The 27,918-nt window shown below is 43.5% G+C and overlaps 1 protein-coding gene across 6 annotated transcripts in view; it reads right to left on the bottom strand.

Moving 5' to 3' along the window:
• PPFIBP2 (PPFIA binding protein 2) overlaps positions 1–27,918 on the bottom strand; it is a 161,060-nt gene that overhangs the window by 103,846 nt on the left and 29,296 nt on the right. For 5 of the 6 annotated variants that reach the window (XR_010664396.1, XM_065944480.1, XM_065944478.1 and 2 more), the window contains exons 1-2: positions 24,648–24,738; positions 2,320–2,534 (exon numbers count right to left, since the gene is read on the bottom strand). Coding sequence is in view for 5 of the 6 variants with exons in the window: in XM_065944480.1 (XP_065800552.1) it covers positions 2,320–2,534; positions 24,648–24,711 (279 nt within the window). In the remaining variant the exon portion in view is untranslated. Of the gene's footprint in view, positions 1–2,319; positions 2,535–24,647; positions 24,742–27,918 lie in introns of those variants that run through there. The other variant, XM_065944479.1, reaches the window with a different exon arrangement.

The raw sequence follows: 27,918 nt of genomic DNA, 5'->3' as shown, positions 1-27,918 counted from the left end.
CATGAATATTTGGAGAATGAATTTTTTTTCATATTGGGGTATGAGATCAAAAGTTTGGAAACCATACAGAAGAATAAATATTAATAAGCTTATTTTAAAATTCAGCCTTTCTACTAAACAAAGAAATGGAAAGATAAAATGAAACCCTTTCCTCTGAAATTAGCTGTTTTTTCAATCTTAGTGCTTGTTGTTGACCAGGATGTACCTCAAGCCCTGCCAAAGAAAACAGAAATGGGCAAAATCTTTCTGAAAAGCGGTTTGGAAAAGATGTGTCACAAGGCTTAAAGATATTAATACCTTTGATCAGAGTTTGCCAGACTTAGCAAACTGCACGAAACACACTTATTAAAAAATATTGTTTATCTAAAATTCTAACTTAACAGAACATTCTGCATTTTATCTGTTAAGCCTGCTTTAACTATTATTCTACTTTCACGAGTCCATCTGAAGAACATATTTAGAGATAAATATTTCTAGACAAAGACAGTCTCTACAGCAATGCCACGTTATTAGTGAAAGATTAAAAAATATCTCAATTCAATATTAGAGGAATGGCTACATAAATTCTGGCACATCTGTGCAAGGTAAATATACATAGTCACTGCACATTATGTATTGGTAGTCTGTCTTTATCCTGCTTCATGCAGATATTCACAAGTTTTGCTGAAGAAATGCTCAGTGTTTCCTGCCCTGCACTGGCTAGAAATGGTACATATTATACAATAAACGTGCACCGTCTCACCTTTCTAAAATTTAATAAGCTCTGAGTTCTAAAATGCATCTAGACCCAAGGATTCCAGGCTGATGGATTATGAACCTCTATCATTTTCTTGAGGCTTCATAAAAATTTTCTGTGAACACTGCAGCCTGAGTCACCACTAGCAGTACTGGAAGGAGGGACAGATGCCCATGCCAGGCGTAAAGTGAGCTAGAGAGTCGCAGCCGCACAAAGAGGTGAGCAGAAGATGGTCAGACATGACAGGGCAAAAGCCAGGACCAGCATCATAAAGCAAACACAGTCAACAGCCAGAGAGGGCCTCTCTAGGGAGGCAAAGGGGATCCTCTGCTGGGGAGAAAGAGGACTAACCTACCTAAGCCATTCTCCGGCAATTTCCAACCTAGTTAAAAGAGTATGTGGAAGGCTTCCCCAGTAGTCCAGTGCATGGGTTTGATCCCTGGCCTGGGAAGATCCCATGTACCACAGGGCAACTAAGCCCGTGAGTCACAACTACTGAGCCCTTACTCTAGAACCTTCGAGACCAAAGTATTGATCCCACACGCTCTGGAGCCCATGCTCCGTAAGAGAAACCACTGCAATGAGAAGCCCCTACACACACAACTAGAGAGTAGCCCTAGCCCCCACCACCACAACTAGAGAAAGCCCCCATGCAGCAACACAGCCAAAAATAAAGAAGCAAATAAATAAATAAAAAGTGCCCATGGAGAAGCAGGTGGGGACTTCTATCATCAGTCTGAGAGGACCACCAAGAACCACCTGCATGTGGGGGAGGGATGAGAAGCTGGTCTGCAAACCAGAACTGTAGCAGGCCCACCCAAGACCCCTCAAGACCCACCCAGGAGCCTTCACCTTCCTCTGTGGGCAATCTCGATTGCTGCTATAACAAATTACCACAAACTTAGTGACTTGCAAAGACACAAATTCATTATCTTACCATTCTGGAGGTCAGAAGTCTGAAATGGTTCTTACTGGGCTAAAATCAAGCTGTGGGTAACACTGCTTTCCTTTCTGGAGGAGAGGCCAGTTTTCCAGCTCCTGGTGGCTGCCTGTATTCCCTGGTTCTTGGCCCTTCCACCTTCAAAGCCAGCAGCAGTCGGGGGGTGGGGGGGGTGAGTCCTTCGCCCATCCCATCACTCCAACGCTGACTCTTCTGCCTCCCCTTCCTCTTACAAGGATGCCAGTGATTACACTGGGCCCACCTGGATAACTCAGGCCACTCTGCCCACTTTAAATTCAGCTGATTAGCAACCTTAATTCCACCTGATTCCTTCCCTTTCACCATGTATGGAAACTTATTCACAAGTTCTGGCAGTCAGGATGTAAGCATCTTCAGAAGATCATTCTTCTCCCTACCACACTGGCATGGGCTTGTTACAGAACCCTGGGTTGACAGCTTATGTAATGAAAATATTGAACAACACATATCATGACAAAGAATTCATCAGTGTTCAGAGGGAAGCATGTGGATGTGACTATTGACAGACTCCTAAAGAGGAGGAGCTAGGCACCTCGGATAAACCTGATGGCATTCCACGGACTCCATGACTATGCTCCCCCACCCAGGCCATAGGCCTACTCACCGAGCTCTCCTTGAACCACTCCTTTATGTAGGCAGCTGTGGGGCCCGGGATCTGGCTCAGGAGGGCTGCCCTCTCCTGAGGATGCTCCAGCATCTCCAAGGCCAGCCTCAAGTCCTCGACGAGATGGAGCACCGGGAAGGGGTTCATGTAGGAGGCTGGGGAGGCCGGTCCGGGCTCACAGGTACCATCGCTAATATCTGCCCCTGTTTTAGTTCCTGGAACAAGAGAGAGGTAGGAACCTGGGTGAGAATGGTGGATGCCATGGGCAAGGAACTGGTAAAGAGCAAAGTTAGTGAAAGGGAAGGGGAGAGGGACCGTCAGAAGACTAGATGACCACTTCTGCCTTGCAGAATCACTCACAAAGTGAACTTTGCAGGAATCATCTTCATCCTGGGTTGGGCATGAGAGAGGAGATGACTGTGCCCATTGTGAGTGGCTGGGGGAAGCTCACATGCTCAGACAAGCAGGAGGGCACAGCCAGACCTCACCTGCAACCAAGTGCTTATGTGCTGAAACGGTGAGATGCCAGCCCCAGCTGTGAGATGAATAAACGTGTCTTCTTTGAATTTAAAGTGGTAAACTGTACGCACAGAGAGCCGCATATCCTTGTGTGTGCATTCCACCCCCCTCACCCCAAGGTGGATCCTCACTCTGGGCCGGTCTAGGGACTTGCTCTGATCAACAGGATGCAGAGGAAGTGATGCTGTGTGGGATCTGGTGAGGAGGAGTGAATCAAAATCTTTCTAGATCGTCCCAGTTGGGCGATTCTATATCCTCTGATACACTCACACCTTTGACTTGTATTTAACACTGTGTGTATCCATATTTCATCTCCCTTCATGGACTGTGAAGTCTCTGAGGGCAGAGCCCCTGTCATCATTGGCTGACACAGTTAGGCCCCTGCCCAGTAGACTGTGAGGGGGAACTGGCTGGATGTCTGTACACATATTTGGATGAATAGCTAAGAGGAAGAAGGCCTGGATTTCCACAGAGATCTGGGATACTGGGTCAGCTTTTTCTAAATTGGTATGTCCCAAATAGGACTGTGTTTGCCTTTCTAAACCCCATCATTAAAAAAGAAGAAGAAGAAAAAAAAGTCTTCTTTGCATAGATGGTGATATATTTTCTAAACCAAAACTGGGGCAACAGAGTATAACAAAGGATTTCTGTGCTGCTTTCATCAGTTAAGAAACATTTTAGAAAATATAGTTCATGGTGGAATTTCCAGGGCATTTGAATTGTTTATAAAGCCAACAGAATAAAATATTTGAAATCAGGACTCCTGCTGGAAAATGTGGGCTGTAGAGTCACCACATCCACGGTTACACTGTAAGCCTGTCGTCTAATTCCAGGTTCCTCTACTCTTTTCAAAGCCAACTTCCTACTTGCCATGGCAGTCTTTGGAATGAGAAATCCACACAGAAGGAAACAATTACTTTTAGATTGCTGGTTTGCTTTCTGAAAGTGCAGGTTAGAGGGAATTGTGGATCACAATCCACAAACAAGTCCATGGCTCTGGGGAGCTAGGAGACGGCCCCGTTACCCCCACTCTGATGTGTGCTCAGCACTTTCTGGCTTCTACAAATCCAATTAAGAGTTGCCTAGGAAAGGTCACAGTCAAAAACTTCAGGAAAGAAAATGGACAGAAGTAGAGCAAGACCCCCAATCTCTAAACAAATGCTAAGTCATGCCTCTCCATCCTGAACACACTCCAACACACACACACATTTACAAATGTAGGATAAGTCAGGCCAGAAGTATGTGGGAAGACTGAGATTTTCATTCACTTTCTATCAGTGAGGCCTTGGACAAATCCCTCCCATTCTGTGGGCCACTCCCTGCCCCCAAAGCCTTGGGATTTTTTCTTACTATTCAAATATTGTATGTGTGTGTAAAGGTGTATGAGTGCATGTGCATCTGTGTCCATTTTTGCATGTAATGTGTACATACATAAAAGTCTTTAATTTCTATTTCTTTACAATTTACATCAATACACAGAGTCAGAAAATGGTCCAAAATGGTGAAATTCCTTAGACCCAACACTAACAAAGGTAACAATTACCCAGAAGATTCAATTCCACATGCCACAGAGATTCTCTACAGCCAACTGACTGCTACGGAAAAACTACAGTCACAGAGGGAAACACAAAAACAGGACTATCAGACGCAACAAATAAGAAAATGCATACCCTCATTCCTGGGTTTAACAAACAATACAGAAGTGACAATAACAGAAGGCAAGATGTTGACCCCTAAAATCCCTCTCAGAAAACAGCAGCTCACCTCCTGTTTGGGGGCAATCTCTCAATTACTTTATCTTGAACAATAAAGCATTCTTTGAAGAAGATAGATTAACACAAAGGGCTTCAGTTTTATATACATACTGAAATCCTCTACAGATGCCAGAGTCCCGCCTCCAGGGTTCCAGTTTGATTGGTCTGAGGCTGATCTGGGATAACAAAAAGCTCCCCAGGTGATTCCAGGGTGCAGTTTAAGTGGAAACCATTGACTAGCAAATCAAATTAATCAATGCCAAGTTTTGATATTGAGAGAGGACACCCCTGAGAATTTTTATCTGAAGCACATTAAAACCAAAATTTAATACAGATTCAGTAATTGTTAGGGGGAGATGAAACAACCTAAAATGCAAGTATAGGATTTTATTGAAAGCCTTTCAATGGTTTTGTTCAAAAGCAACAAAGTATGTGTAGCAGTTATTAGGATTATTCAGAAATGTTTTGTATCTCTACGTAAGCTCATACTGGGACAACACTTCTGCCTCTTGAAGCTACTCACAGCCACATGACTTCCTCTGACCAATAAACATGAAAAGTGACATTATCACTTCTAGAAGAAGGTCTTTAGGAACCAGAACACAATTCCTTTTATCTCTTTCACTTGCTCCGGCCTCTGGCAATGGTGAGAACTGAATCTACCCATGTTCCAAAGTGATGATGACATAGACCAGAGCCCTAAGCAGACCCGGGGCAGTGGGGGAACCTGTGGTATAAGCTGTTTCAAGGCAACTGATCTTGTGGGACTGTTTGTTACTACAGCATGACAACTAGCCTGTCTTCATTTACATGATATATGTTATACAATTCAGAAATACATATATACAAACAAGGTAAACTTTTTAAAAATGATCTTCATCATACAAATGGGGTTCTTCGACATAAGATGAAATAACTGATGAGAGCCTTGTATGTGAATTTTCAAAATGCTGTGTTTACAACAACTTAAAAGTAAAAATATGGACTCTAAAACTCTGCACATGAAAAGCATGATGCATGTTGGTAGCTCCAGCACTACCTGGGAGTGTGGTGCAAATGCAGACTCTCAGGTCCCACCTCTACATTTTATAGACATCCCCAAATGCTCTTCAACTGCTCTGGGATGCTACATTTTTATTCAGAAACTAGCTCCTATAATGAGAGAATGTTTGGATAAAGGTAGAATGTTTGGATAAAGGTAAAATGTTTGAATTAAAGTATTTAAAATGTGTTGGTGAGACAAAAAATTCGCAATTTTTTACAAATTAGTGCCTGTAAATACACATGTGACTAAATCAATATTATGAGTACTTGTCTATTTGGGAATATATTTGGACATATGTTTTACCTAAAGGAAAGTAAAAAATGAAGATGTAGAAACTTTAATGAAAGGACAAGAAAGCATGAGGAAAGAACAGGAAAATTTGAAAAAGAACCAACTGGAAACCAAAACACAAAGAATACAGTTACTCAGGTTAGAAAATTAAGTGCATATGTTAAACAACAGATAAGAGAATTACTGGAATGGAAGGTGGAAGAAGCTATTGAAGCAGAGGCAACAGTGAAAGAGAAAATGGTTATGGATTTGTCACCAATAAAATCTTCATTCAGGTTTCCCTGGTGGCTCAGTGGTAGTGAATGTGCCTGTGAACGCAGGAGACACAGGTTCCATCCCTGATCCAAGACGACCCCACAGACTGCAGAGCAACTAAGCCACAAAAATTGAGCCTGTGATCTAGAGCCTGGGAGCTACAACTCCTAAGCCCAATGCTGCAATTATTGAAGCACCCAAGAGCCTATGTTCTGCAATGAGAGAAGCCACCACAATGAAAAGCCCATGCAGCATAACTAGAGAAAAGCCTTCGTAGCAAGAAAGACCCAGAATAGACCCCCCCCCAAAAAAAAACAAAACAAAAAACTTCAGTCTTCTCAGTTTAAAGACACACATTGAGTCCCCGAAGGGATACATTAAAACAAACCCTCGCAACAACACAGTGAAACTGAAGAACAAAGATAAAAGAAATTTAAAAGCAACCAGAGATAAAAGATATTCTACAATTAGCCTGTCAAAGACTTCTCATCAGCAATTAGTCCCGATGACCACAAAATATCTTCAGGTAGCTACCAACCTAATAATCTGTACAAGATAAACTACCACTCAAGATTTAAGAATAAAATAAGGACATTTTTCACATAAATGATGCATGCAATTTATTGCTGGCAGAGTATTTCTGAAGGGATTTTAAAAGATCTACTTCGTGAAGCAGGAAAAACTGCACCAACCAAAAAGGAGGGGGATAAAAGAATCAACTCTGTCAGAGAAGTTGTTTAAATTGTTCATTAAACAAAACAAATACTGTCAGTTTAAAAAACACACATGGCAGGGGAGGGGGGCAGCTCCGAAGAGTGGTTGAACCCAGGGTCTGTTTCCCCAGGGCCAGCTGCAGCCGCCCCCTGTCTCTCTTCCAAGACAAGCAGAAGAAAGACCATGTGAGAACACAGTGAGAAGAAACTAGTCCACAAGCAGTTAGAGAGGTCTTACCAGAAATCAACCCTGTTGGCACCTTGATCTCAGATTTTTTGGCCTCCAGAACTATTTTCCATTTCTTCTTGATGCTCTTCAGTGGTATACAGTATGACAAAATGCATATGACAGGAGTATTTATAGATAGCTATTACTCAGGCGGAGCCTTTGAAATAGAGAGGAGCTGTAGCTTCACCCTCAAGACACAGATCTCCAGCCCCCTGGGCACCATCAGATATCTCCACTGAAGACCCATAATGGAGACCACTGGACCACATGTCCTGTACATTCTCTAACAACTACTTAGACCTAAGGTCTTTATTTCAACATTTTTCTTGACAGCTAAGACTAGTTTATGAAATATGGGATGATGAAAAAAACTTGGGTTTTGAGATCCAATGGATCCAGTATTTTTTCCTAATTATGCTTTCCAGTTAGCCTTTCTATGCCTCAATTTTCTGTCTGTAAAAAAGGGACAGAAACACTGTTTATCTTTCACAATTTTCATAAAGATTAGGTAAAATAATGCATTATGATATCTGATAAAAAATAAATGTTCAATGAATAGTAATAAATAGCACAATACTCGGGAGACTATAAATAAAGATGATATCAGAATACAAAACTATGAAAGATGGGGCACTGATGGGAATTAAAGCATTATAAGACTCATGTACTACTGAAGAGGAAGACAAAATTATTATTCTACAAAGATATTTGTATTTCACCTTTGTGTTAAGGATTCATGCTAAAAATGTAAGGATGAGCATTAAAAATACAGAAATAGATGTCTGACTTCCTAACAGAGATATAAAAACAACTTGATCAATACGACAGAGGCCAGCAAGGCAAAACCAAAAACAAGTGTTTTTAAAAAAGTTAAAAAGAAACAAAAACATAAAATGGAGAAACAAGCACATACCTATCTATATACTCCCCTTCAAGGATCACAGTCTTGCCATGGCAAAGGGGCTTGGGTAACTGAATGAAGCTATGAGCATGTTTGCAGCCACCCAAGACAGATGGGTCATAGTGAAGAGTTCTGACTAAACACAGTCCATGGAGGAGGGAACGGCAACCCACCCCTGTATTCTTGCCTAGAGAATCCCATGGACAGTATGAGAAGGCAAAAAGATAAGACACCAGGAGATGAATCCCCTAGATTGGTAGGTGTCCAGTATATTCCCTGGTGGCTCAGATGGTAAAGAATCCACCTGCAATGCAGGAGACCCAGGTTCACTACTTGAGTCAGGAAGATTGCCTGGAGAAGGGAATGGCTACCCACTCCAGTATTCTTGCCTGGAGAATTCCATGGGCAGAGGAGTCTAGTGAGCTATAGTCCATGGGGTTGCAAAGAGTTAACACTGGGGAAGACCGGAGGGCAATTACTAATAGCTCCAGAAAGAATGAAACCACTGGGCCAAAGTGGAAATGATGCTCAGCTGTGGATATGTCTAGATGTGAAAGTAGAGTACAATGTTGAAAGTAAAGTAATGTTGTAAAGGACAATATTGCTTAGGAACCCAAAAAGTCAGGTCCATGAATCAAGGGAAATTGGATGTGGTCAAGCAGGAGATGGCAAGATTGAACATCAACATCTTAGGAATCAGTGAATTAAAATAGACAGGAATGGGTGAATTTAATTAAGATGACCATTATATCTACTACTGTGGACAAGAATCCCTTAGAAGAAATGGAATAGCCCTCATAGTCAACAAGAGAGTCTGAAATTCAGTACTTGGATGCAATCTCAAACGACAGAATGATCTTGGATGCACCATCCCAGTAATCCAAGTCTATGCCCCAACCACTGATGCCCAAGAAGCTGAAACTGACTGGTTCTATGAAGACCTACAAGACCTTCTAGAAGTAATACCAAAAAAAAAAAGATGACCATTTCATCATAGGGGATTGGAATGCAAAAGTAAGAAGTCAAGAGGTGAATTTGGCTTTGGAGTACAAAATAAAGCAGGGCAAAGGCTAACAGAGTTTTGTCAACAGAATACACTGGTCATAGCAAACACCCTCTTCTAATAACACAAGAGATGACTCTACACGTGGATATCACCAAAATTCAATTCAGTTAAGTCGCTCAGTCATGTCCAACTCTTTGTCACCACCTAGACTGCAGCACGCCAGGCTTCCTTGTCTATCACCAGTGAAGCTTACTCAAACTCATGTCCATTGAGTCAGTGACGCCATCCAATCATCTCATCCTCTGTCATTCCCTTCTCCTCCTGCTTTCAAATCTTTGCCAACATCAGGGTCTTTTTCAAGGAGTCAGTTCTTCACATCAGGTGGCCAACATATTGGAGCTTCAGTTTCAGCATCAGTCCTTCCAATGAGGATTCAGGACTGATTTCCTTTAGGATTGACTGGTTGGATCTCCTTGCAGTCCAAGGGACTCTCAAGAGTCTTCTCCAACACCACAGTTCAAAAGCATCAGTTCTTCAGCACTCAGCTTTCTTTATGGTCCAACCCACACATCCATAAAGGACTACTGGAAAAACCATAGCTTTGACTAGATGAACCTTTGTTGGCAAAGTAATGTCTCTGCTTTTTCATATGCTATCTAGATGAGTCATATCTTTTCTTCCAAGGAGCAAGTGTCTTTTAATTTCATGGCTGCAGTCACTATCTGCAGTGATTTTGGAGCCCAACAAAATAAAGTATGTCATTGTTTCCACTGTTTCCCCATCTATTTGCCATGAAGTGACAGGACCGGATACCATGATCATATTACCAAATGGTCAATACCAAAATCAGATTGATTATATTATTTGTAACCAAAGATGGAGAATCTCATCTTTTGCTGATATAGTCAGCAAAAACAAGACTTGGAACTGATTGGCTCAGACCATGAGCTCCTTATTAAAAAATTCAGGTTTAAATTGAACAAAATAGGGAAATCCACTAGGCAATTCAGGTATGACCTAAATCAAACTCATTATCATTATACAGTGGAAGTAACAAATAGATTCAAGGGGTTAGATCTGGTAGACAGAGCGCCTGAAGAACTATGGATGGAGGTTTATAACATTGTACAGGAGGCAGTAACCAAAACCAGCCCAAAGAAAAAGAAATTCAAATGGCAAAGTGGTTGTCTGAGAAGGCTTTAGAAACACCTGAGGAAAGAAGATAAGGGAAGGAAAAAGGGTCTTAATAACCCTGATTACCATAATGGTGTGGTCACTCACCTAGAGCTGGACATCCTAAAGTGTAAAGTGAGCCTTAGGAAATATTAATAGGAACAAAGCTAGTGAAGGTGACAGAATTCCAGCTCAAATATTTAAAATCCTAAAAGATGATGCTTTGAAAGTGCTGTACTCAATATGCCAGCAAATCTGGAAAACTCAGCAGTGACCACAGGATTGGAAAATGTCAGTTTCCATTCCAATCCCAAAGAAAGGCAATGCCAAAGAAAGTTCAAACTACCGCACAATTGCACTCATCTCACAGACTAGCAAAGTAATGTTCAAAATTCTCCAAGCCAGGCTTCAACAGTATGTGAACCGTGAACTTCCAAATGTTCAAGTTGGATTTAGAAAAGGCTGAGAAACAAGAAATCAAATTGCCAACATCTGCTGGATCATCAAAACAGCAAGAAAGCTCAAAAAAAATTTTCCTGGGCTTCCCTTGTGGCTCAGGTGGTAAAGAATCTGCCTGCAATGCAGGGGACCTGGGTTTGATCCCAGGGTTGGGAAGGTCCCCTGGAGAAGGAAAAGGGTACCCACTCCAGTATTCTGGCCTGGAATATTCCATGGACCATATAGTCTATGGGGTCTCAAAGAGTCGGACACGACTGAACAACGTTCACTTTCAAAAAAAATTTTCCTTTATTGACTACACAAAGGCCTTTGACTGTGTAGATCACAACAAACTGGGGAAAATTCTTCAAGAGATGGGATTAACAGACCACCTGACTTGCCTCCTGAGAAATCTGTATGCAGGTCAAGAAGCAACAGCTAGAACTAGACATGGAAAAACAGCCTGGTTCCAAATCAGGAAAGGAGTACGTCAAGGCTGTATATTGCCACACTGTTTATCTAAATTCTATGCAGAGTACATCATATGAAATGTCGGGTTGGATGAAGCACAAGCTGGAATCAAGATTGATGGGAGAAATATCAGTAACCTCAGATATGCAGATGACACCACCCTTATGGTAGAAAGCAAAGATGACCTAAGGGACCTCCTGATGAAAGTGAAAGGGGACAGTGAAAAAGTTGGCTTAAAACTCAACATTCTGAAAACTAGGATCATGGCATCCGGTCCCATCACTTCATGGCAAACAAGTGACAGACAAATGCAATGACATGACATGCATGACATGAAAATGCAAACAGTGATAGACTCTATTTTGGGGGGCTCCAAAATCATTGCTGATGGTGACTGCAGCCATGAAATTAAAAGATACTTGCTCCTTGGAAGAAAAGCTATGACTTTTAAAAAGTTAAAAGCTATGACTAGATAGCATATGAAAAAGCAGAGACATTACTTTGCCAACAAAGGTCCATCTAGTCAAAGCTATGGTTTTTCCAGTAGTCCTGTATGGATGTGAGAGTTGGACTATAAAGAAAGCTGAGTGCTGAAGAACTGATGCTTTTGAACTGTGGTGTTGGAGAAGACTCTTGAGAGTCCCTTGGACTGCAAGGAGATCCAACCAGTCAATCCTAAAGGAAATCAGTCCTGAATCCTCATTGGAAGGACTGATGCTGAAACTGAAGCTCCAATACTTTGGCCAACTGATGTGAAGAACCAACTCCTTGGAAAAAACCCTGATGCTGGGAAAGATTGAAGGCGAGAGGAGAAGTGGACAACAGAAGATGAGATGGCTGGATGGCATCACCGACTCGATGGACATGAGTTTGAGTAGGCTCCAGGAGTTGGTGATGGACAGGAAAGTCTGGCATGCTGCAGTCCATGCAGTTGCAAAGAGTTGGACACAACTGAGCGACTGAACTGAACTGCCTTAACAATGATGGTTTTTGTCATACCATCACATTCATGTCATTTGTGTCATATGAATTGGCCATAGGTATATATATATCTAGAGAAGGCAATGGCAACCCACTCCAGTACTCTTGCCTGGAAAATCCCATGGGCGGAGAAGCCTGGTAGGCTGCAGTCCATGGGGTCGTAAAGAGCTGGACACGACTGAGCGACTTCACTTTCACTTTTCACTTTCATGCACTGGAGAAGGAAATGGCAACCCACTCCACTGTTCTTGCCTGGAGAATCCCAGGGATGGCGGAGCCTGGTGGGCTGCCGTCTATGGGGTCGCACAGAGTTGGACACGACTGAAGCAACTTAGCAGCAGCAGCAGCAGCAGCAGTAGCACACATATATCCCCTTCCTCTTGAACCTACTTCCCACCTCTCTCCCCATCCTACCCCTTCTAGGTTATCACAAAGCACCAGCTTTGGGTTCCCTGCATCTTACAATAAACTCCCACTGGCTATCTGTTTTACATATGGTAATGTATATGTTTCAATGCTATTCTCTTAAATCATGAAAATTCTTAAAAGAGATGGGAGTAGCAGACCACTTTCATGTCTCCTGAGAAACCTGTATGTGAGTCAAGAAGCAACCATTAGAACTGGATATGGAACAACGGACTGGCTCAAAATCGGGAAAGAGTATGATAAGGCTTTATATTGCCACCCTTCTTATTTAACTTAAATGCAGAGTATATCATGTGAAATGCTGGGCTGGATAAATCACCAGCTGGAATCAAGAATGCCAGGAGAAATATCAACAACCTCAAATATGCAGATGATAAAACTCTAATGACAGAAACTGATGAGAAACTGAAGAGCCACTTGGTGATGGTGAAAGAAGAGAGTGAAAAAGCTGGCTTGAAACTCAACATTAAAAAAAAAAAATCTAAAATTATGGTATCTAGTCCCATCACTTCATGGCAAATAGAAGGGGAAAAAGTGGAAGCAGTGATATACTTTATTTTCTTGGGCTCCAAAATCACTGCAGACAGTAACTGCAGTGATGCAATTAAAAGATGCTTGCTCCTTGGAACGAAAGCTATGACAAACCTAGACATTGTATTCAGAAGCAGAGACATCACTTTGCCGATAAATATCCGTCTAGTCAAAGCCATGTTTTTTTCAGTAGCCATGTACAGATGTGAGATTTGGTCCATAAAGAAGGCTTAGTGCTGAAGAATTGATGCTTTTGAATTGTAGTGCTGGAGAAGACTCTTGAGAGTCCCATGGACAGCAAGGACACAGAACCAGACAATCCCAAAGGAAATCAACCCTACATATTCATTGGAAGGACTGATGCTAAAGCTGAAGCTCCAAAACTTTGGTCACCTGATGCAAAAGCTGACTCACTAGAAAAGACTCTGATGCTGGGAAAGATTGAAGGCAAAAGGAGAACGGAGCGGCACAGAATGAGATGGTTAGATGGCATCACCAGCTTAATGGACACGAATTTGAGCAAACTCCAAGAGACAGTGGAGGACAGAGCAGCCAGGCATGCTGCAGCCCATGAAGTCCCAAAGAGTCAGACACGACTTAAGACTGAACAACAAACCTATATACTAGTAACTATTGTAATTATTAATGCACTAAACTTATTTAAATGCAAAAATATAAGTAATAGAAAAAGGAATCCAGTTGATATTAAGAAAGACATACAAAAATTATGACACTGAATTAGTAAAATTCGAAGTATTAAAAAGATAAAACTAAGGACTTCATGCATTGATATAGATACTTTTGATCAAAAAAAATTTAAGACTAATCATACATACACACAGTCACTGGATAAAATGATTTAAAAAACCATTTGAACAAACCTATAAAAAGTTGAACCATAATTTGATATTTTTCCACAGCAAAAATATCACGCCACATACTTTTACAAGTTAGCTCTAGCCAATGTTCATGAAGTGAATAATTCTCATCTAACTCTTGTGTCCAGTACAGAAAAAGAGGAACTGTTCCAAACTGCTTCAATAAGGATACCTGCCAATACAACTTATAGACCAGAGTGAATAGTGACCCCTGTAACTGAACAATTCAGCAGTTCTGAGTGCTACAAAGGCAAATTACAAGCCTTCTCACTGATGAACTTACATATCAAATCCTGAACACAAACTTACAGATCAAATCTCACAGTGTATAAAAACGACCCTCTCCCTTGGATCTCCCACATTGCAGGCAGATTTTTACTGTCTGAGCCACCAAGGAAGCCCTACATATCAAATCCTAAATACAAATTTACAAACCAAATCCCACAGTGTATAAAAAATACCTTCTCCTTTGGGAAATGACAGGTCAAGGAGACCCCAAAATAAAAACTTTAGTGGTGATATAGCAAAAGACATACAAAGAACTGTGTGCTAAACACTAGAGATGGTACATTGTGTTCAAGCACTTATAAAGCCTTTTTTCCAAAATGACCATAGACTAGGCCATACAGAAAGTCTCAACAAAAATCAAGAATTGCTATTATGGGTACTATTCCAGTCTCCATATTTCTGTGGGAGGAGAGAATGGTTTCCACCTATCTCCCCTCACTGAGTTTTTCCTCAACAGAGGAATACCCCTTCTGATGACAGAACTGAAAGATGGAATTCTCCCTAGAGATGCCTGTCCCCATATGCAGGCATTATCTTCCACAGAAGCTTTCTGAGACCAGCTCCACCCCCAGCAAGATGGAAGTCTATAAGTGTGAGATTATCTTCAACTCAAGGAAGTGTGTAGGATGAGTGGATTCAAGATCCTGATTGTGGCCTCAGGTCAAGTTAAGGTTCCTAGTCAGTTAAATAATAAAGCTTACACTTTGATCTCTTTCTATCTGACTTCTTTGTCTGTTCCTTGTGAAAGTGAGTGAAGTCACTCAGTCGTGTCCAACTCTTTGCGACCCCATGAACTGCAGCCCACCAGGCTCCTCCGACCGTGGGATTCTCCAGGCAAGAATACTGAAGTGGGTTGCCATTGCCTTCTCCAGGGGATCTTCCTAACCCAGGGATCGAACCCGGGTCTCCCACATTGGAGGCAGACACTTTAACCTCTGAGCCACCAGGGCCAAATAAGCAGGGGAATAAGTGGGGGCCATTCTTTTTAAATTTTTTATTTAAGTATAGTTGATTTACAACATTGTAAGGGATGTTAGTTATTACCTTTGTGGTAGAATAATGACCCTCCCAAAGATGTCCACATCCCACCCCCTGGAAACTATGAGTGTGTTTGTTACCTAATATAGCAGAAGGGACTCTACAGATGTGATTAAGAATCATGAGATGGAGATATTATCCTGGATTTTTAATCACATGAGCTCTTTAATCAGAAAAGGGATGCAGAAGAATGGCTCAGAGAGAGACATGAGGACTTGCCCTGCCACTGCTGGCTTTGAAGATGGAGGAAGGGGTTGTGAACCAAGGAAGGTGATGGTATTACAGCTGCAATAGGGCAGGTCATGACAGACTAGTTGCACTCAGAAAAATCCCAAAGGATACCCTAAAATTAAAAAAGACAAATACATATACTTTTTAAAGCAACTGAACTGAAGGAAATTTTCAGAGCTCAGTAGCTCGGAGAAAAAGAGCATTTGAGCTGATGTTGCTATAGGTCAATTCCCTGCACACCTGGGCTTGAATGGGCCACTTGAGGACAGGAGACAAAGTTTAGGGCCAGAGCAAAGGGAGAGATCAAATGGGAGACTTTTGCATAAGGCCAGGAAGCAAAGGGCAATACCCTCAGCCTATCACTAGAAAAAAATCACCCACTGAACTTGGTCTTGATGCTGGAATATGAACACACATAAACAACTACATGCAGAGTACATCATGAGAAATGCTGGGCTGGAAAAGCACAAGCTGGAATCAAGACTGCTGGGAGAAATATCAATAACCTCAGATATACAGATGACACCACCCTTATTATGGCAGAAAGTGAAGAAGAACTAAAGAGCCTCTTGATGCAAGTGAAAGAGGAGAGTGAAAAATTTGGCTTAAAGCTCAACATTCAGAAAACTAACATCATGGAATCTGGTCCCATCACTTCATGGCAAATAGATGGGGAAACAGCAGAAACAGTGGCTGACTTTATTTTTCTGGGCTCCAAAATCACTGCAGATGGTGACTGCAGCCATGAAATTATAAGACACTTACTCCTTGGAAGGAAAGTTATGACCAACCTAGATAGCATATTAAAAAGCAGAGACATTACTCTGCCAACAAAGGTCCATCTAGTCAAGGCTATGGTTTTTCCAGTGGTCATGTATGAATGTGAGAGTTGGACTATAAAGAAAGCTGAGCGCCAAAGAATTGATGCTTTTGAACTGTGGTGTTGGAGAAGACTCTTGAGAGTCCCTTGGACAGCAAGGAGATCCAACCAGTCCATCCTAAAGGAGATCAGTCCCGAATGTTCACTGAAAAGACTGATGTTGAAGATGAAACTCCAAAACTTTGGCCACCTGATGCGAAGAGCTAACTCATTTGAAAAGACCCCGATGCTGGGAAAGATTGAGGGCAGGAGGAGAAGGGGACGACAGAGGATGAGATGGCTGTATGGCATCATTGACTCAATGGACATGGGTTTGGGTGACTCCGGGAGTCGGTGATGGACAGGGAGGTCTGGCGTGCTGCGGTTCATGGGGTTGCAAAGAGTCGGACACGACTGAGCAACTGAACTGAGCAACTGAAACAATTCTGTGTTTTCAAACATTAAAAGAGGGTAAGAGAAGTGAAGAAAGAAGGGGTGCAGAAAGAGAAGCGCAGAAATCAAAAAATAAAATAGTTGATAAACAAATGAGACCTAGTCAACATAAGCTTTCACACAGCAGAGGAAACCATCAACAAAAAGACAACCTAAGGAACAGGAGAATATATTTGCAAATGACACTGCTGACAACAGATTAATTTCCAAAATATATAAACAGCTTATACAACTCAACAACAAAAAAGCAACAACCCATTCCAAAAAGGGCAAAACACCTAGCCTTTTATCCATAAGACATACAGATGGCCAATAGGCACATGAAAAGATGCTCAATGTCACCATTAATTATTAGAGAAATACAAATCAAAACTACTTGAGATATCATCTCACAGCTGTCAGAATGGCCATTGTCCAAAAGTCAACAAATAAAAATTCTGGAGAGGGTGTGGAGAAAAAAGAATTCTGCTATGCTATAGGTAGGAATGTAAGTTGGTGGGGCCCTTATGGAGAACAGAATGGAGAAACTAAAAATAGAGTTACCACATGATCCAGCAATCCCACTACTGGGCATATATCTGGAAAGGATGAAAACTGTAACTTGAAAAGATACAGGCACCCCAATGTTCATAGCAGCACTGTCTGCAATAGCTGAGACAGGGAAGCAACCTAAGTGTCCACCAACAGATGAAAGAATAAAGAAGATGTTCTACACACACATACAGAATGGAATATCCCTCAGCCAAAGAAAAGAAAGTAAATCCATTTACAGCAACATGGATGGACTTAAAAGAGATTATCATACCAAGTGAAGTCAGTCAGAAGGAAAAAGACAAAAACCATATGATACCACTTAAATGTGGAATCTAAAATAATGACACAAATAAACTTATTACAAAACAGAAACAGACAATGTTGCAGTCAAAGCGACAAAGCAAGAATCAATAAATTCCAAAAAGGGTCAGAAACCATTTTAACCACTACAATTAAGTTAGCAGTCCATTTTAAATACATAATATTATATATTATTGATTTGTTAAGTTGAACAGATAGATTCAAGTAAGTAGAACAGAAAATGATAAATATATGTTCAAGGATGTTAAATATGTACATATATAAAGCATAAATACATAATGTCTATATATACATATACGTATATATAAGGATAGTTGTATGTGTCAATTTGGCTAGATCACAGTACTCAGATATTTAGTCAAATATTATTCTAGATGTTTCTGTGAAGATATGTTTTTCAACAAGATTAACATTTAAATCAGTAGACTTTGACAAAGCAGACTGTCCTCCATAACATGGGTGCTGCTGCTAAGTCGCTTCAGTCGTGTCTGACTCTGTGCGACCCCGTAGACGGCAGCCCACCAGGTTCCCCCGTCCCTGGGATTCTCCAGGCAAGAACACTGGAGTGGGTTGCCATTTCCTTCTCCAATGCATGAAAGTGGAAAGTGAAAGTGAAGTCGCTCAGTCGTGTCCAACTCTTCGCGACCCCATGGACTGCAGCCCACCATGTTCCTCTGTCCATGGGATTTTCCAGGCGAGAGTACTAGAATGGGTTGCCATTGCCTTCTCCATAACATGGATGGGCCTCACCCAATCAATGGAAGATCTTAATAGAAAAAAAAAAAAAAAAAACCTGACTTCTCTGGAAGAAGTGGAGATTTGCCAGCAGATGGTCTTTGGATTTGAACTGCAAAGCTGGCTCTTCCCTGGCCCTCCAGGCTGCTGACTTACCCTGCAGATTTTGAACTTGCCAACTTCCACATTCATGTGAGCCAATTCCTTAAAATAAATGTCTCTCTCTTGCTCTCTCTCCACATACATACATACACACACACACACCCTATTGGTTGTTTCTCTGAAGAACCTGAGCTAATACATACACACATTTATCTATTTATAGAATAAGTAATATACACAGCTACTATGGGGACTGATCAGCAAAAATAATTCTTTGAAAATAGTCATTAAAAAATAGTCTCTGGCAAGACTGATCCAGAAATAAAGAGAAGGCAAACAAATAAGCAATACTAGGAATAAAAACAGATACAACAAGTGTAACAGACCTTAAAAAGATAAAATACAATAAGCAACCATATGCTAACAAAATGGAAAAAACTGGTAAAATACACAAATATCTAGAAAAATACAGCATGCCAGAACTCAATAGAGAAAAAATTAAAACCTGACTATCCCTAACCATTAAGAAAAGACATGAGGAAATACAAGGTCCAGATAGTTCTGCAGGTCAGTTCCTATAATATAAACTTAAGCAAATATTTAATGAACAAATGATAATTCCAAATTTACTGACACACTTCCAGAGAATAGAAAATGAGGCTGGAGATGTGGGCTCTGCCAGCGAGGGTGAAAAACAGAATGTAGCTGTTCAACAGGGCTCCCAGACCCACTGTGGGCCAGCTCAACCTGTTTACACAAAGGCAGCCTTTAACATCTCAGCCCACTAGACACCTCCAAAATTCTGCCGACTCTCCCTGGGTCAGTGTCAAAGCAGAGGCCTCTCAACCTGAGTCCTGACTGGGAAACAGGTGGGCTTTGTTACTGATGACCACTCCACATTGATTGGCCTTGGAGAGGCTGGAGATAAGGCCAACTAACTGTTCAGAGTGTGGATGCATCATCAGCCTTGAACGCCACAGCTAAAATCATTCATGGGCCAACATGAATAATTCCAGGCTTGATCAGAACTTTCTCTGCCCTCACACAATCTTGAAAACAAACAAACAAACAAAAAAAAAAAAAAAACAAAAAATGGACACTAATCAGAGTTGGCAGAGGGATTTCGCTGGTCCAGTGGTTAAGTTTTCTTCCAGTGCAAGGGGTACAATTTCAAGTCCAGCCTGGGGAGCTGAGACCTCACATGCCTTGAGGCCAAAAATCCAAAACTTAAAACAGAAGCAATAGTGTAACAAATTCAGTAACACTTTAAAAAAAGAAAAAGGTCCACATCAAAAAAAAAAAAAAACCTTTAAAAAAGAAAAGAAGAGTTGGAAGAAAGGCCCAGACAGAGCAAACTCTTTGTTCAACTGTCATTAAACAGATTCCTTTTAACTGTTCTCCATTGATGGGTAGAGCTTGCAGATAACCCCATGAGTAACCTCCCGCACAGTGAAGAAAAATAAGTGGCCCTCTGTGTCCTGACCAGAGGGTCTCTGGTCATATACACACGCAGCCTCCTGGAGCAGCCACTGACCCCATTAGCCCAAAGATGAAGCCCTACATAAAATTAGCGTATGTGGTCGTTGCTCAGAGTCATCCACAGGGATGCAATTAAGCAGCATAGTGTTCAATTTCAATCATCAACAGTGTGATTCAATTATGGTGTTATTTGTAGGCTGAATCACAGGGACTAATCAGCAGGAAGGCCAGATCAAAGGTTAACATCTTACTGGAACTTATAATACTGGTCTTTTGTATTAGAAACAACTCATTTGGACAAAGGTTCTGGGTTTTCTAAGTCATCTTGTCCTAACTTTCTGGTATAAAATTCTCGGGTCCTAATTAAATACAATCACACTCAGGATACACCCATTCAGATTTCAAGAATTCAGCTTTACAAGGAGTTTCACTTCATGTTTCTGCTTCATTTCCTACTTCTGCTTAGAAGGCATTTCTTTGTCTCATGTCTCCAGAGCAGACAAATGCCTGCCGATGATGAGGGTCACCATGCTTGCCTCTGCAGGGGCATATTTGGCACTTGTGTATCAGGATGTCCTCTGAGTTTTCCTGGCTTGGTTGCTTCTGTAAGTGATCATCTCCTGCACCATCTGTACTGTTTACATTGATCAGAAGAAGGGGGCACTTTTTTTTTTTTGCATTAAAGGTTTAATTATATACACATTGATATCACATGCCCTAAGTATACTCTTCTGGAAAGTCTTTTGGAAAGAGTTTTGGAAAGTGAAGAGTAGCCTGTCATACTGTAGAGTAATTAATAAGGGAAAGTTCTGATTATACAGTGTTATAATCATTAATAATCATTACTGAAGGAAATTGTGTCCATTTGGGTAAGAATCCATTTGTTTCTACATAAATGCTTGCTGTTTAGGGCACGCAGGAAGCCCATAAAAACTTCTTCACTAAGATAAGCATAACTGTGTTTTCATAAAGTGGGAGGATGCAATGGTTTGAGTCCTTTACCAGCTGGAAGTAGTACCTGACAACCCTTCGACTTCAAATTAGTGTGAGAATAGAAATAAAGAAAGGATAATATAAATGTTCACACAAAGACATAACCTCTACAGAATCTGTGATTCATGATGTTGGTGCCACAGTCTTCAACTTCCGTCTAGCTGCTCTATGCTCAAGCAAACGAGCTCTTACTTGGAAGTTGAACGTAGAAGGGAAGAGAGCAAAGCCACTGTGACCAGCAGACTGGGTCCAAGGACAGGCTTTGCCCCTCCTCCCAGTTAACTCCCTAGATGGTCCTGCAGAACCCCAGGGGTTCGGCTGCACATCCTCATGAGATCAACCCAGGAGTGAAACGAGCCAGGAAGACATTTGGATCTCAGATAGCCTGGACTCAAATCTTAGTTCTGTCATTTACCAGCACTATAGCTCGGGTGGCAAAAATAATGTCAATAGTAATATCAAAAATAATGTCAATATCAACAAAATCAAGGTAATTTAGACCCTGTGAGCACTTACTAGGTAACAGGCACTATTCTAACTGCCTTCTTTACCTTAATTTAATCCTCCCAATAACATGAGATGGCGCTTTTATTACCACTGTCTATACACTATGAGGAAACTGAGGCTCAAGGGGATCAAGCAATTTGCCCAAAGACTCCACAGTCAGTAATAAGTGGCTGAGCTGGGATTTGAACTCAAACTGCAGTTTACATTAATAACCACAAAAATCCCTAAGCTCTTTGGCCCAGTCAACTTGAAAATGAGGGTGGCTTTAATAATCTTGAGGAAAAGTATCCCACACAAAAGTATTCAATAATTATTACTCTTTTCATCGCAAATGGCATAAAACATATGTCCTCCAGACACTCGCTAATAACCTCAGTGTTGAATTATCTGCCAAATAGCTCCTGTCAAACGTCTGGGTGAGCCAATTACTGCTTAAGAGATGGCTCACAGGACATGCTAACCACAGAGTCTTAAAAAAAAAAAAAAAATTAGTGATTTATTATTCCACAAGAATGAGCCAAAGACACAAGAGAGAAAATAATCAATGAAGTTCAGCATGCAGACAGACATGGGATAGGTACAGAAACCAGTAACTGCCGCCTAATAAATGCAAAGGGGAGCTTAGTCACAAAAGTAAATCAAATACACATGGGACCCAAACATCTGTTAAACACGTATTCTGTGTTGCACTGGAGATGCAGCAGCAAAGCCTCTGCTGTCACAGAGCTTACATTCTGGGGCAGGAAGTAGATAATAAACAGACGAATATGAACCTAACGGGTCAGATGGTAGTAAGTGCTATAAAGAAATAAAAACAGGATGGGAGGATGGGGGGAGGGGATGTAGGGATGCTACCTGAGAGAGTGTCAGGGAAGGCCTCTGCATGGTGACATTTCAGCAGAGATCTGATCTCAGTGTACTTGGAGAACATTACAGCAGAGGGACAGCAAGCACATAGGCCCTGAGACAGCCTATGCTAAAGCGAGACACGCCAGATGGAAGGTGTAGGAGGTGCAGCCACACAGGCAGCCAAAGGCCAAATCGCATACAGCATTGCTGCTTATAATGGGGACTTTAGATGTTTATCCTGAAGTGCGAAGCCATTGAAGAGTTGTGGGGAGAGGGGTGTGATCTGATTCCTCTGCTGCTCTGTGGAAGACAGTCTACAAGGGGGCAAGAGCAGAGCAGAGCTCCTTCAGAGACTCTGCATTAATCTTGTAGACCCCAGGCGAGTCTAAGAGGCATGCACAAGCCTTAGCTAGACAATGAAAACCAAAGCATACAAATGGGTGAAATAAGGACCTGAATAAATGAGAACTCAATTTATCAAGAGCTGACATTTATAGTGCTTACTACATGGCAGGCTCCGTGTTAAGCCCTTACATGTATAAGCACAGCAACCTTCTTAGGCGGGTTCTATTATTATACCCGTTTTAAATATGAGGAAGCTGAAGCACATATCATGTAAGTAACTTGATTCAGAGCTAGGATTTGAAACAAGCAGTCTGGCTACAGGTGTTCCTCCAACCAAAGAACTCCTTGGAATGTTCTAGATCACCTCTCAGCAAAACTCTTGGATCTGTTCCAGAGACGCCCAGGGAGCCCTTCCAGAAGGAGTTTGCCAGGGTGGAGGCCTAAGGAAACAGGAGAAGGGGGGAGCACGCAATGCCAGAAGGGAACAAGGATGGGAGTCCCCGGTTCTGCTCCAGGAACCACACCCACAGCAGGAACCACATCCGACCAAGCCAAGGCCCCAACTATTCAGACCCACAGTCCTCGCTCACAGACAGAGAGGACTGTGCCAGACGCTTTGTCATTTCAGGGGTGTCTTCACGGGGAACTTCAGAGGCAGGAGGAGGAAGTGACCCCACACAGGCTGCCTTCTTTAGGAGGTGTCCCACTCACCTGTCCCGGCTGTCTAAGAGCTCTGCCTGCTCCAGGGGCTCTTGCAGTCTCCTTTTTGCCCCTGGGATGGGGGCTCGGCAGTGCTGACCACCTGAGTTAGTCTGAGAGCCTGACTCTGTGACTCTGATCATGATGCACAGGAAACTTCTGGGGGAGACTCTGAAAGACTGCCAGGAAACCCACACTGTTGATCATCTCCTCTCAACAGGGCTTCCGGGACCCTAACCTGAAGCAGGACATCCAAATCTCTGGAGTCTCTGAAAACACGGATGTTGGTTGGCCTCCTGAGGACCCTTTCTGTTCACTGAGAAATTAAGAGCCTGACAGATGACAGCTGGAACATGTAACGGTGCACCACAACACGCAGAAGTTTCAAGACACGGAACACCTACCTTCTCTGCCCCAGGCGCAAACACCCAGAACCCTCAGTGCCTTGGGTGTCTCTCTGCAGGATGGAAGGACAGACAGCAGACAATGTCAGGTGCCCTGTGTACGCCCTGGGTTCTAGTCACACTCAGCCCAAACATGCCTCCTGCAGCCATAGCTCCACACAACGAGGAGCAAAGTCCCAAAGAAATGCCCAGTCGGCAAATAAGGTCACTGACTTGTACCAGGTAAGGACAGAAAGAAGGTCTGTGGCCTGCAGAGAAAAATTTCCAATGACAGGCTTGTTCCAATCAGTATGGGCTTCAGTTGTCCCCCATCAAGGAGTTAATGAGCCCAAACAGCCCACTGCAGTCCTTTCCAATTAAACAGCTTTGCTGGATCTTTCCAAGAGAGTGTTCCTAACTGCTTCGTATAAACATGAAGCCAAACAGTTGCAATAATATGGCATAAAGAACATTCTTCAGGTGATTAAGTGAATCAATACAAAACCAGTTCCTGACAGACATACTGGAGATCAGCCAGGGAAAGGAAATGACACTGGTGTTAGAGGGCAAAGTCTGCAAGACTGCAAGTTTCAGCTTGACTGAAACCATGCTGTGCTCTGAAATCTTCACGATAACATCAGTGCCAGCCACTGCACCTGTTGCAGCCATGATCCAAAGTGGGACAGTTATTCATGTGCTAATATACGGCGCAGCTGCAATCAACAGAGACCTAGACCCTTACCAGCTATTAAAGAGTCTGAATTTGCCCTGTTAAAAAAGAGCGCACACACAGTAACATAAAAGAAATCCAACAGGGCCCTTGTCTCTGCACCCAAAAGAGAAGTCCAATGAGAGGAAAATGGTTTCTCAGTGTAGAGATCTCCAGGACCCCTGAGCATACCTGCGATGATTCCGTCCATTTGCTCCAGGGCAGCTTCTAGCACGTGACTGGCGTCAGAAGCCATGAGTCCTTTTCTGTCCTTTGTCTCCTCCTACTGAAAATTCAAACACAGCACATGTATTTCATGTTACATACCCAAGACCACTGAGCCCTCTCATTCCACCATGGAAACTGCACTCTCATAGTAATCTGAGTAGCCCACAGTGGGTTTCTGCCACCTCCCGGCACGGGTACTCCATTCATCTCTAGCAGGTGATCCCACTTGCTTCTGTCATGAAAAGCCACTGGGGCTCTCCAGGGTCACCTGCGGCAGCGAGGCGGCAATTGCCACTGTCACCATCATCATAGTCCCGGCTCCAGAAGCTGCAGCCGCCCTGGGGAAGGCTCGGGGCTCCCCGTGGGCTGCAGAAGGCACACAGCTAGCGAGAACTCCATCGGGACGTGCCCACAGCCCTGGGTCACAGCAGGCATTTGCGGTCTTATACCCGCATCTGTCCCACTCCTGGGGTGCTCCCCTACAGCAGGTATGATCCAGGCTGAGAGGCCTCAGCTGCCACTTTCACTCCTCATGTGGGCCCGTGGGCCCCGTCTAGGAAGGTTTCAGGCACACTGTTGTGGGGAGAGCATGGTCTCTTACTATTTTAGTCCTTCCTACTCCACCCAGGACCATTCAAGAAGCAGAATCCCATCTTCTCAGCGCGGAAGAATTTCTCCAAAAATACACTGTCTAGCCACTCCTCTGATGCTGAGCCTCCCTTCTAATGAGAGAGGTGGCAATTGGTTCCATCTCCAGACAACTCTGCCTCTCACCAAGGTCTTTAGGCGAAACTGTCTTCCTGCAGCCTCGCCTCATTTCTCTCGCTTCCCACCCCCTCCCTGAGTGTCAGGCAGACTTACAAGAGCAGTTGTAATCCTGAGACTTAACTCGCATCTGTAAACTGGAGGCAGGTGCTATTGTTTGTCTGCTCATTCAGCAGAGCCCACAAGTGTGCCCAATGGGCCTAAGTGCTGCGAAGAGAGGCAGGGCTCCTAGATCCGAGGTTGGATAGTGCAGGTCAGGCAACAGGAGATCTGCTGCTCCTTTCCCCTACAGAGTTACATCTTCAGAGTGAAGAGAGGAACATGAGCAACCACAGGAAAGTGGTTTGGAGAGGGTGTGGATAAGGATGTCAAGACCACAAAGAACCACGCTGGACGGCACCAGGCAGGAACAGTTAAATACCCTGGGTTCAAAGTTGGCTCTGCTATTTCCTGTGTGATCTCTGAACCTCAGGATCCTCTTCTGCAACGTGGGGAGGATGACAGTACCAGATTCATAGGGTTGATGTCATAGTTAAATGAGTAATTAACATTTCATTAACAATGCAGGTCTTGCATGCAGTAAGGGCTCAATAAACATCAGCTATTTTTAAATGACGTATTTGTGCCAGGACAGCTCACAGGATGAGGGGCTTTAAAGTGGGTCAGCTTTAGGGAGGGGAAACCTAGGTAAGTCCAAGAGGCTAGCCCTGTGGGGGCGGTAGGCACAGCAAGCAAGGCAAACCTGTTGGAGGGGGAGGGGGAGGGCTGAGAGTCACCAGGGCAAAGGCCACGAAAGGGTCAGAAATGCAAGAACCAGGGTGCAGTCAGCTCAGGGGAGTGAGAATGGGGGCTCGTGGAGGGGGTGGGGGCCTCCTTGGCACCTCGGGGCGTGGCAGGAGCCAGGCAGGCTGCAGCAAGGAGCAGCCAGGTGGCTCAGAGCACATGTGGGTGTAGGTCTCAGGGTCTGAGTGGAAGCGAGGCTGGGGGGTAGGGGTTGGAGAAGAGGCAGCAGGAAAAGGGGAGGAGAGAAGAGGGCCGGTCTCAGCACCTTCACCTGCTTAGCCACACAGACAGTACAAGTGTGAAACCCATCCTACCCTCCAAGGCCTCCCCAACCGCTCCCAGGAAGAAAGCCAAAGTCCATACCATGACCTGCAGAAGCAGCTCGGCAGGATCTGGCCGGGACAACCCCACAAGGCCCACCCCTTGACCGTCCTGCTCTGGCAGCCTCAGGCCCTGTCCACTCCCACAGCACTCCGAGCCCCTCTGCCTCCCCTGAAACTGTGCACCTACCATTGCTCTGCCCTGAGATCACCTTCCTGGGTCTCTGCACGGCTGATCCATCCTCATCCTTCAGACCTCAGCTCTGAAGTCTCTTCTCAGAGATGCCTTCCTTGCACACCTGCATCTGAAGCAGCCCCTTGGCAGCACAGCGGTTCCAAAGTATCTCGTCCATCTATGTTTCCTCTTTGACTGACCTTGCAAACCCTCTGCCTGGAAGCTGGCAACCCTGTCTGCCTTGCTCACCCCTGTGTGCCCAGCAGAGTGACTAGCCCAAGGAAACTTAAGAGTAAATAGTTGTGAATAAATGATGGATCCGTATGACCAACACTGCCTAAACCCTACTGTGCTCGGCACTGGGGGCGGAGGGGAAATTGATGAATCAGACCTCAACCCTATTCCCTCAGACCATGCAGTGTAGTAGAGAAGATAGAATTAGGAATAATTAGGATGCAAGGTGGGGTATGCTGATTGAGGCTGGTATGCAGTTTCCCTGGGCTGTAAGGGCTGAGAAGGAACTTTCTCAGCAGGTAAGGGTGAGTCCAGGCAGAGGGGGGCAGTGTGTGAAAGGCAAGGAAGCGTGTAAAGACAAGATGTAGGTGGCAAACGTCAAAACAGTTGGCGAGATTATATAGGAGCACCCAGCTGCTCGCTTTGAGTCAAAGTCCTCCACAGGACCTACGTAAGCGTGACTAGGGCAATTCAACAAGAGGAGCTTGGGAATCACACCCACAGCATCAGGGATCTGGATGCGCACTCGGCAGCTCAAGTGGCCTCAGATGTAAACTTGAGAGAGATTTTTTTAAGAGGACCTTGTATTTCAGCAGACTGGCTCCGTTGGGGGTCTCAGTCCTGGGGTGCAAGGTGAGAGGTCAGTTAGAAAGTGCCAAGCGTAGAGGGCCCAGTTAGGACAGCTGCCACAGAAGAGCCGTAAAAACGACCCGCGGGCCCTCTGCCCAAGGATGAGTTCGTACTTGGCAGGTGGCGAGCTGGGTGGACCCGTGGGAGCTGGCAAGAAGTGAAACATGAGTCAAAGGTGTATCATCTTTACGGTCCAGAACCTGGGCCAGTAAGACTGGGAGCGCTCAGGAGCCGGAACCTGCTTTGGGTGACTGATGAGCTCAGTCCTGGGTCTGAGGTGACAGCAGGATGCAGGGAGAACAGGCTCTGCCAGCCCCTGTGAGGAGTC

Source organism: Muntiacus reevesi, chromosome 9 (assembly GCF_963930625.1).
Source record: "Muntiacus reevesi chromosome 9, mMunRee1.1, whole genome shotgun sequence".
In the NCBI taxonomy this organism is placed as follows: domain Eukaryota; kingdom Metazoa; phylum Chordata; class Mammalia; order Artiodactyla; family Cervidae; genus Muntiacus; species Muntiacus reevesi.
This window is presented reverse-complemented; position numbering and strand designations above follow the sequence as displayed.